The 10,781-nt window shown below is 43.1% G+C and overlaps 1 protein-coding gene across 1 annotated transcript in view; it reads left to right on the forward strand.

The window, feature by feature from the left end:
• The window catches only part of LOC119345838 (wall-associated receptor kinase 4-like), a 7,015-nt gene extending 2,595 nt beyond the window's left edge, over positions 1–4,420 (forward strand). Inside the window, exon 3 of the mRNA XM_037615700.1 lies at positions 3,252–4,420. Within this exon, the coding sequence (XP_037471597.1) occupies positions 3,252–4,420 (1,169 nt within the window). The remainder of the gene's footprint in view (positions 1–3,251) is intronic.
• The last annotated feature ends 6,361 nt before the right edge of the window (positions 4,421–10,781 follow it).

Here is a 10,781-nt window from a genome sequence, read left to right on the forward strand (position 1 = left end):
ACACACACACACACACACACGCTAACTCTAGAATGGCCGCGTTGATGATGACTTGGTCAGTAGGGATGATTTAGGCAGTACTCGCGTAGCGAGTCCCTTACCTTGGCAAGTGGATGACAATCTCACCAAGCTTTTGTTGACACACATGGTTTTCGAGAAACCAATTAACTTTCTTCTCAATCGCCGCAGAGGAACCCTTCCCTCTCTACTTGGCTTGAAAGGCTTCGTACCATCGGACACGAGTGATGTTCATCAAAAGCTAGAGTGGTGCTGGTCTCGAGACCCATAGGAACGAAAAAGCATGACCATTGACCACCTAGCAATGAGCTCACACCTCACTGGCCACACCGCACGGATCAAGGACACCTGAGAGCACCTAGAAAGCCACTGGGAGCAGCCAGCAAGAAAGGATAAAAAATGACATTGAGAAGAGACCTTGGGACGTTGACGAACATGGCATGTCGTCGGCTGAAGAGAAGAACCTGGTGTTCTCGAATATCGGCGCACTACTACTTCTGGGAAGGGGAACACTAACACCTATCAACGGGTCAAAGGGGGCACACCGCTGGAACTGAGGTACATACGCAACCGCCGAGGAGCACTACCCATGTGGAAATGGGTACACTGCCAGCCAGGTAAAACACGTCGCTCAGGGTGACCAAAATATTCCACCCTCAACACAGCTTACCCATCGGCAAAATCATCCCCAAGCTGCACTTCTACGGTGGACACACTGCACAGTGAACCATCACAGCCAATCTAAGCTAGATGTTGAACTTTTGTTTGTGCGATTGCCATACATGTACGAAATAGACTAATGAAAACTTACGTAAACTTCCTAACTAAACCTCTCCCCCCTGATTTTTATGGGGTGGGCCCCTTCCTCCTTAGTCCCTCCAACTCCAGCTCTCCATGTTTCCTTTTACGTAAAAGGTGTTAGTAATCTTATGTAAATCTAGCATTACTTGTGTTTCAAAGATAGGACGGGGGTGGATAGAAGGACCACGACAACACCTCCAGTCGACCTGGGGTTTCCCCTGTCCTAACTACACCACCAGGAACTGACCCCTTCTAAATCAAGCGGTAGAGAGCCGATTTCAGCTAGAACTGCCAGAAGAGAGGGAATCAATGGGAAGGGGACCTAACCTCAGATGTGTCAAGGAGATGGAGCTCCATGTTGTAGCAACCACCCGAGTGGTTGAGAGCGCCCGCCAGAACCACCCATGAATGCCGCCTGCCGAGGGTATCGTCGCCTCGCTAAATCCAAGGCCGCCGACGCAAGTTCCAGAGTCCGCCACAAGGTCTGGAGCAATTGAGACCCTGCCGCCTCCGGCACCGGCGTCGACACGAACTTGTCCGGCATTCTTCTCATGTGACGGCGAGGGAGGAAGGGAGGAGGGATTGCCTCACTCAGAGGAAACATAGTCACAGCCCCGTGTTGCCTGCGCGGATGACACGGTGGCAACCACGAAACATTTTTTCTCCTAACTCGCAATAAGGCAATGACATACTGATTTTCGTTAATAGCATTGATTTCTATACATGTCCGTAGGTGCAGAAGTAGCCAGTGGAACATACTCATCCGGGTCTCCATCTGATTCACTAATATGGTTTAGAGTCGTCCCAAGCTCAAGGTTTTGGTTACCGGTCGAAATTTCAAGATTTCCCATGGTTACCTCATATTTCCGTGCCCCTCGATAAATCCTCATACTGAGCAAAAAATACCATTTTTTTTGAAAATTTTGAATTTAAACGCTCCATTTGTAGTAAAGTGCGTAGGATCTAATTAATGCCATGAGAGTTGATTCTGACGTGTTCGTAGCAACCTAGTTCCTGTTTTGACAGGTCTCTGGTTTGAATGTTCGTTCATCCATTCATTTGAATTCAAAATTCAACTATAAAATTCGTTCGAAATATTCTTGGTATTTCCCGGTATTTCCCGGTAACCGTGGTAACCACGTTTACCCGTCCCCCTCGGTAAAATTTCCTCATTCGGTAACCAAAACCTTGCCCAAGCTCAACATCACTGTCATAATTTGGACAATGCTCCGCATATATCTCAGCTACACTTCCTTCTGCAACACATTGTGAAATCTGCTTGCAATTAGTATCTGTAGCAATCGTTTTTAGACCATCGCCAACTCTTTTCTTGGAAATAGCAAATGAAACATCCTGTCATCCTTTGTTCGATAGTGCATGCCAAAACTTCATACAAGATCAAGAAAATAGAACTTCTCCAATAAAAAAATGGCCTCTGCTTCCCCACTGTATTGCAACAATCCCCCATCATTCCAATACTGCCAGTTGAAATAAAATTTAAAAAAAACACCTCTGGCGAGAGACAAACTGGACGTGAGAAATTGGACTACTCCTAAGTGGCAGATTGCAAGTACCCAAGAGCAAAAAATACCTCTGGCAGCGAGGAGCTTGTCGTTGCTAGGTTGTCAGTGCAGCCACCGGTGGTGGCCATAGCCGCAGCAGACATGCTTAACTATGCAGCAGCCACAGCCACTCCTAATCTCAACTGGGCCAGAACTCCGACGTTGTCGTAGGCATGCCTCAGTGGTCCTTGCTGCTCTAGGCTTAGGCTTAGGGTTAGAGAGAGAGGGAGAGAGAGAGAGAGAGAGTAGGGGTCGTCGGGGTCACTTAATTGATGTGGTGGTCAAACGTCAATTTTAGAAGTAGTATAGTGGACTAAACTTACATGTGTCGATTTCTGGACAAACTGTGTCGACGTAGGTCGAAAACGATCTGAAGTAGTATAGTGGACTAAACTTACCTAATTAAGAAGTTGAGCAAGGTTTGCAGGTTTAGTAATTGAGGGATCCTTTCTATATTTTCAGAAGAGTTGTGGGACGAAAAATATGCTTTTCAATTAAAAAATTATGAAACATAATGCAAACCTAAAGGAATTTGAATTTATGCATTCAGATCATACGAATTTAATCTGACATTGTTTGGCAGGTAGTAATACAATTAACCGCCAATATATAACTTATGTGAGTTGTCTACAGATATTGATGAATGCACACTACCAAACTACTGCAATGGGACATGCCAAAATTCCTTTGGAAGCTACACATGCTCAAGTTGCCCACATAGAAAAGAGTTTGATCTGATAAAAAGGCAATGTGTTACATCAGCGAAGCAACACAATATTTCTTTCGGTAAGTCATAGCGACCAATATCTCCTCATCGCAATTATAATTAACCAAATGCAGAGTGACTCAGAGAGTGATGATTAAATGCAGGTATTGCAACTGGAACTGGATGTGGCCTTGGCTCCATACTTCTTGCACTCTGTGTATTTGTATTCGCCAACAAGTGGAAGAAAGGCATCCAGAAGAGAATCCGACAATCACACTTCAAGAAAAATCAAGGCCTACTGTTGCAGCAGTTGATCTCAGATGAAAGCGCCACAAACAAAACAAAGATATTCTCCTTGGAGGAACTAGAGAAGGCAACCAACAACTTTGATGCCACTCGTGTTCTTGGTCGTGGAGGACATGGTACAGTTTATAAAGGGATTCTATCCGACCAACGGGTTGTGGCTATTAAAAAATCCAAAATTGTGGAGCAGACTGAGATAGACCAGTTTATCAATGAGGTTGTTATCTTATCTCAAATCATTCATCGCAATGTGGTAAAGCTATTTGGTTGTTGCCTCGAATCTGAGGTGCCTTTGCTGGTGTACGAGTTTATATCTAATGGTACATTGCATGAACTTCTTCACATTGACGTTAGTGCCAAATGCTTGCTGTCATGGGATGATCGCATTAGGATTGCAGTAGAAGCAGCAGGAGCACTTGCTTATCTGCACTCGGCTGCTGCAATACCCATTTTCCATAGAGACGTGAAATCGTCTAACATACTATTGGATAGCTACTTCGCTACAAAGGTTTCTGACTTTGGAGCTTCTAGGTCTCTTTCCCTCGACGAGACTCATGTGGTGACTATTGTCCAAGGAACATTTGGTTACCTAGATCCAGAGTATTACCATACCGGGCAGCTAACTGAAAAGAGTGATGTGTATAGTTTTGGAGTAATACTTGTGGAACTTTTGACAAGAAAAAAGCCAATTTTTATAAATGAGGTAGGTGCAAAACAAAACTTGTCCCATTATTTCGTGGAAGGATTGCAAGAGGGAGCTATCATGGAAATAATGGATCCTCAGGTTGTCAAAGAGGTAGATCTGGAAGAGATTGAAGATATTTGCTCACTTGCGGAAGCATGCTTGAGACTCAAAGGAAGAGACAGACCTACTATGAAAGAAGTAGATATGAGGTTGCAATTGCTGAGAACTAAGAGGCTAAGAAAATGCAATATTCTCCCAGAGGTTAGCAACTCTGATGCACAGATGCTGCCCAGTTGTTACAGTCTAGAACAAGAACTTTCATCCTCACTCACGTTGCCACGTTAAGTATATACGTGCAATACCACAACTGTGTCCTTCCAAGTATTCATCTCAATTATACCATTTATTTTTGATGGGAGTCATATTATGTATTTTTGTTTCGTAGTTCAGTTTAGACCAGAGTATGTCATCTAGTTTCGCTTCCAGTATATTAGCATATTTTATTCGTAAGCCCATGTCAATTGTGTACAACTGTATTACAATTATTTCGGCAAATATGCTTGTAAGGAATAACTTCAGATACATCAATGTGTTTAAGTTGCAGTGATGGAGAAAGACGTATTTGTACCGTTGTCGGCAAATTTCATACCTTCCATTGCCGTTGTCTTACTCGGTAGAGGCTCCAATAGTTCCGAAGGATACCGGATTAACTTTAGTTCAGACGGGTAGTTCACTGTATTATTTATATAACATCGTAAAGACCCTTCAGACCAGATGATAGTAGCCAAGGAAAAATGAGAGCAAGAGTAAGGGACTCTTGCATTTGATGTCTTTGGCTCTTTGCATACACTACTAGGGAAAAACTTATACACAGAGGCTTATTAGTAGGGCTGTCTAAAATGAAGCGCTACTAATATGTGTGTAACAGTAGCGCGGCACATGACAAGGGCCCTACTACTACAAATGCCCACACCGTTGCAGACAGACTAGAGGTAGTGGTAGCGCCTGTGTGCAAAGAGCATTACTGCTAATACAATTGTATTAGCGCGTTTTAGTGAAAAAGCGCTGCAACTAGGAAAAGGAAAAGAAAAGAAAAAAGAAAAGAAAAATAAAAATTAAAAATTATAGCAGTAGCGCGTGTTTTGAAGGAAATATGCCCTAGAGGCAATAATAAAGTTATTATTTATTTCCTTATATCATGATAAATATTTATTATTCATGCTAGAATTGTATTAACCGGAAACATGATACATGTGTGAATACATAGACAAACAGAGTGTCACTAGTATGCCTCTACTTGACTAGCTTGTTAATCAAAGATGGTTATGTTTCCTAACCATGGACAAAGAGTTGTTATTTGATTAACGGGATCACATCATTAGTTGAATGATCTGATTGACATGACCCATTCAGTTAGCTTAGCACCCGATCGTTTAGTATGTTGCTATTGCTTTCTTCATGACTTATACATGTTCTTATGACTATGAGATTATGCAACTCCCGTTTACCGGAGGAACACTTTGTGTGCTACCAAACGTCGCAGCGTAACTGGGTGATTCTAAAGGTGCTCTACAGGTGTCTTCGAAGGTACTTGTTGGGTTGGCGTATTTCGAGATTAGGATTTGTCACTCCGAATGTCGGAGAGGTATCTCTGGGCCCTCTCGGTAATGCACATCACATAACCCTTGCAAGCAATGCAACTAATGAGTTAGTTGCGAGATGATGTATTACGGAACGAGTAAAGAGACTTGCCGGTACCGAGATTGAATTAGGTATTGGATACCGACGATCGAATCTCGGGCAAGTAACATACCGATGACAAAGGGAACAACGTATGTTGTTATGCGGTCTGACCAATAAAGATCTTCGTAGAATATATAGGAACCAATATGAGCATCCAGGTTCCGCTATTGGTTATTGACCAGAGACGTGTCTCGGTCATGTCTACATTGTTCTCGAACCGTAGGGTCCGCACGCTTAAGGTTTCGATGACAGTTATATTATGAGTTTATGAGTTTTGATGTACCGAAGGAGTTCGGAGTCCCGGATGAGATCGGGGACATGACGAGGAGTCTCGAAATGGTCGAGACATAAAGATCGATATATTGGACGACTATATTCGGACATCGGAAAGGTTCCGAGTGGTTCGGGTATTTTTCGGAGTACCGGGGAGTTACGGGAATACGGGGGAGAAGTATTGGGCCTTATTTGGCCATACGGGAAAGAGAGAGGGGCTGCCTAAGGCAGGCCGCCCCCCCCCCCCCAAGGCCTAGTCCGAATTGGACTAGGAGGAGGGGCTGCGCCCCCTCCTTCCTTCCCTTCTCCCTCCACCTTCCTTGTCTCCTACTCCTAATACTTGGAAGGATTCCTAGTTGGACTAGGAAAGGGGGAATCCTACTCCCGGTGGGAGTAGCACTCCGCTAGGGCGCCCCATAGAGAGGGCCGACCCTCCCCTCCTCCACTCCTTTATATACGGGGGCAGGGGGCACCCTGTAGACACACAAGTTGATCTTCGTGATCGTTCCTTAGCCGTGTGCGGTGCCCCCCTCCACGATATTACACCTCGGTCATATTGTAGTGGTGCTTAGGCGAAGCCCTGTGACGGTTAAACATCAAGATCGTCACCATGCCGTCGTGCTGACGGAACTCCTCCCCGAAGCTTTGCTGGATCGGAGCCCGGGGTGCGTCATCGAGCTGTACGTGTGTCAAGAACTCGGAGGTGCCGGAGTAACGGTGCTTGCATCGGCTGGACCGGGAAGACGTACGACTACTTCCTCTATGTTGCATCAACGCTTCCGCTTCGGTCTACGAGGTTACGTAGACAACACTCTCCCCTCTCGTTGCTATGCATCACCATGATCTTGCGTGTGCGTAGGAATTTTTTTGAAATTACTACGTTCCCCAACAGTGGCATCCGAGCCTAGGTTTTATGCGTTGATGTTATATGCACGAGTAGAACACAAGTGAGTTGTGGGCGATACAAGTCATACTGCTTACCAATATGTCACACTTTGGTTCGGCGGTATTGTTGGATGAAGCGGCCCGGACCGACATTACGCGTACGCTTACGTGAGACTGGTTCTACCGACGTGCTTTGCACATACGTGGCTGGCGGGTGTCAGTTTCTCCAACTTTAGTTGAACCGAGTGTGGCTACGCCCGGTCCTTGCGAAGGTTAAAACAGCACTAACTTGACGAACTATCGTTGTGGTTTTGATGCGTAGGTAAGAACGGTTCTTGCTCAGCCCGTAGCGGCCACGTAAAATTTGCAACAACAAAGTAGAGGACGTCTAACTTGTTTTTGCAGGGCAGTTTGTGATGTGATATGGTCAAGACGTGATAAGATATAAGTTGTTGTATGAGATGATCATGTTTTGTTGAAGTTATCGGCAACTGGCAGAAGCCCTATGGATGTCTCTTTGTTGCATAAGATGCAAGTGCCAAATAATTGCTTTACTTTATCGCTATACGATAGCAATAGTTGCAAGAGAAATAGTTGATGAGACAACCATGTGATGACACATTGATATAGATCAAGATGATGAAGATCATGGTGTCGTGCCGGTGACGATAGAGATCATGACAGTACTTTGGAGATGGAGATCAAAGGCGCAAGATGATCATGGCCATATCATGTCACATATTTTGATTGCATACAATCTTTATCTATTATAAATCTTATTCTTGCTTTGATTGACGGTAGCATTTTAAGATGATCTCTCACTAATTATCAAGAAGTGTTCTCCCTGAGTATGCACTGTTGCCAAAGTTCGTCGTGCCCAGACACCACGTGATGATCGGGTGTGATAAGCTCTACGTCCATCTACAACGGGTGCAAGCCAGTTTTGCACATGCGGAATACTCAGGTTAAACTTGACGAGCCTAGCATATGCAGATATGGCCTCGGAACACGGATACCGAAAGGTCGAGCGTGAATCATATAGTAGATATGATCATCATAGTGATGTTCACCATTGAAAACTACTCCATCTCACGTGATGATCGGTTATGGTTTAGTTGATTAGGATCACGTGATCACATAGATGACTAGAGAGATGTCTGTCTAAGTGGGAGTTCTTAAGTAATATGATTAATTGAACTTAAATTTATCATGAACTTAGTCCTGGTAGTATTTTGCAAATTATGTTGTAGATCAATTGCTCGCGTTGTTGCTTTCATATGTTTATTTTGATATGTTCCTAGAGAAAATTGTGTTGAAAAATGTTAGTAGCAATGATGCGGATTGGATCCGTGATCTGAGGTTTATCCTCATTGCTGCACAGAAGAATTATGTCCTTAATGCACCGCTAGGTGATAGACCTATTGCAGGAGCAGATGCAGACGTTATGAACGTTTGGCTAGCTCAATATGATGACTACTTGATAGTTTAAGTGCACCATGCTTAACGGCTTAGAATCGGGACTTCAAAGACGTTTTGAACATCATGGACCATATGAGATGTTCCAGGAGTTGAAGTTAATATTTCAAGCAAATACTCGAGTTGAGAGATATGAAGTCTCCAAAAAGTTCTATAGCTAAAAGATGGAGGAGAATCGCTCAACTAGTGAGCATGTGCTCAGATTGTCTGGGTACTGCAATCGCTTGAATCAAGTGGGAGTTAATCTTCCAGATAAGATAGTGATTGACAGAATTCTCTAGTCACCATCACCAAGTTAGTAGAACTTCGTGATGAACTATAGTATGCAAGGGATGATGAGAATGATTCCCGAGTTTTTTTCATGATGATGAAATCGATGAAGGTAGAAATCAAGAAAGAACATCAAGTGTTGATGGTTAACAAGACCACTAGTTTCAAGAAAAGGGCAAAGGGATAGAAGGGAACTTCAAGAAGAACGACAAGCAAGTTGCTGCTCAAGTGAAGAAGCCCAAGTCTGGACCTAAGCCTGAGACTAAGTGCTTTTACTGCAAAGGAACTGGTCACTGGAAGCAGAACTACCCCAAGTATTTGGCGGATAAGAAGGATGGCAAAGTGAACAAAGGTATATTTGATATACATGTTATTGATGTGTACTTTACTAGTGTTTATAGCAACCCCTCGGCATTTGGTACTGGTTCAGTTGCTAAGAGTAGTAACTCGAAACGGGAGTTGCAGAATAAACAGAAACTAGTTAAGGGTGAAGTGACGATGTGTGTTGAAAGTAGTTTCAAGATTGATATGATCATCATCGCACACTCCCTATACTTTCGGGATTAGCGTTGAACCTAAATAAATGTTATTTGGTGTTTGCGTTGAGCATGAATATGATTTGATCGTGTTTATTGCAATACGGTTATTCATTTAAGTAAGAGAATAAACTGTTGTTCTGTTTACATGAATAAAACCTTATATGGTTACACACCCAATGAAAATGGTTCATTGGATCTCGATCGTAGTGATACGCATATTCATAATATTGAAACCAAAAGATGCAAAGTTAATAATGATAGTGCAACTTATTTATGGCACTGCCGTTTAGGTCATATTGGTGTAAAGCGCATGAAGAAACTCCATGCTGATGGGATTTTGGAATCACTTGATGCTTGCGAACCATACCTCATGGGCAAGATGACTAAGACTCCGTTCTCCGGAACAGTGGAACGAGCAACTGACTTATTGGAAATAATACATACTGATGTATGCGATCCGATGAGTGTTAAGGCTCGCGGCGGGTATCGTTATTTTCTGACCTTCACAGATGATTTGAGCAGATATGGGTATATCTACTTGATGAAACATAAGTCTGAAACATTTGAAAAGTTCAAAGAATTTCAGAGTGAAGTGGAAAATCATCGTGACAAGAAAATAAGGTTTCTACGATCTGACGGCGGAGACAAATATTTGAGTTACGAGTTTGGTCTTCAATTAAAACAATGTGGAATAGTTTCACAAATTCATGCCACTTGGAACACCACATCATAATGGTGTGTCCGAATGTCATAACCGTACTTTATTGGATATAGTACAATCTATGATGTTTCTTACCGATTTACCAATATCGTTTTGGGATCATGCATTAGAGACAGCTGCATTCACGTTAAATAGGGCACCATCTAAATCCGTTGAGACGACACTATATGAACTGTGGTTTAGCAAGAAATCAAAGTTGTCGTTTCTTAAAGTTTGGGGTTGTGATGCTTATGTGAAAAAGTTTCATCCTGATAAGCTCAAACCCAAATCGAAGAAATGCGTCCTCATAGGATACCCAAAGGAGACTGTTGGGTACACCTTCTATCACAGATCCGAAGACAAGACATTCGTTGCTGAGAATGGATCCTTTCCAGAGAATGAGTTTCTCTCGAAAGAAGTGAGTGGGAGGAAAGTAGAACTTGATAAGGTAATTGTACCTTCTCCCTTATTGGAAAGTAGTTCATCACAGAAATCTGTTCCTGTGACTACTACACCAATTAGTGAGGAAGCTAATGATGATGATCATGTAACTTCAGATCAAGTTACTACCAAACCTCGTAGGTTAACCAGAGTGAGATCCGCACCAGAGTGGTACGGTAATCCCATTTTGGAGGTCATGTTACTTGACCATGAAGAACCTACGAACTATGAGGAAGCGATGATGAGCCCAGATTCCGCAAAATGGTTTGAGGCCATGAAATCTAAGATATGATCCATGTATGAGAACAAAGTATGGACTTTGATGGATTTGCCCGATGATCGGCAAACCATAGAAAATAAATGGATCTTCAAGAGGAAG

The sequence above is a fragment of the Triticum dicoccoides genome, unplaced genomic scaffold (genome assembly GCF_002162155.2).
Source record: "Triticum dicoccoides isolate Atlit2015 ecotype Zavitan unplaced genomic scaffold, WEW_v2.0 scaffold3115, whole genome shotgun sequence".
In the NCBI taxonomy this organism is placed as follows: Eukaryota; Viridiplantae; Streptophyta; class Magnoliopsida; order Poales; family Poaceae; genus Triticum; species Triticum dicoccoides.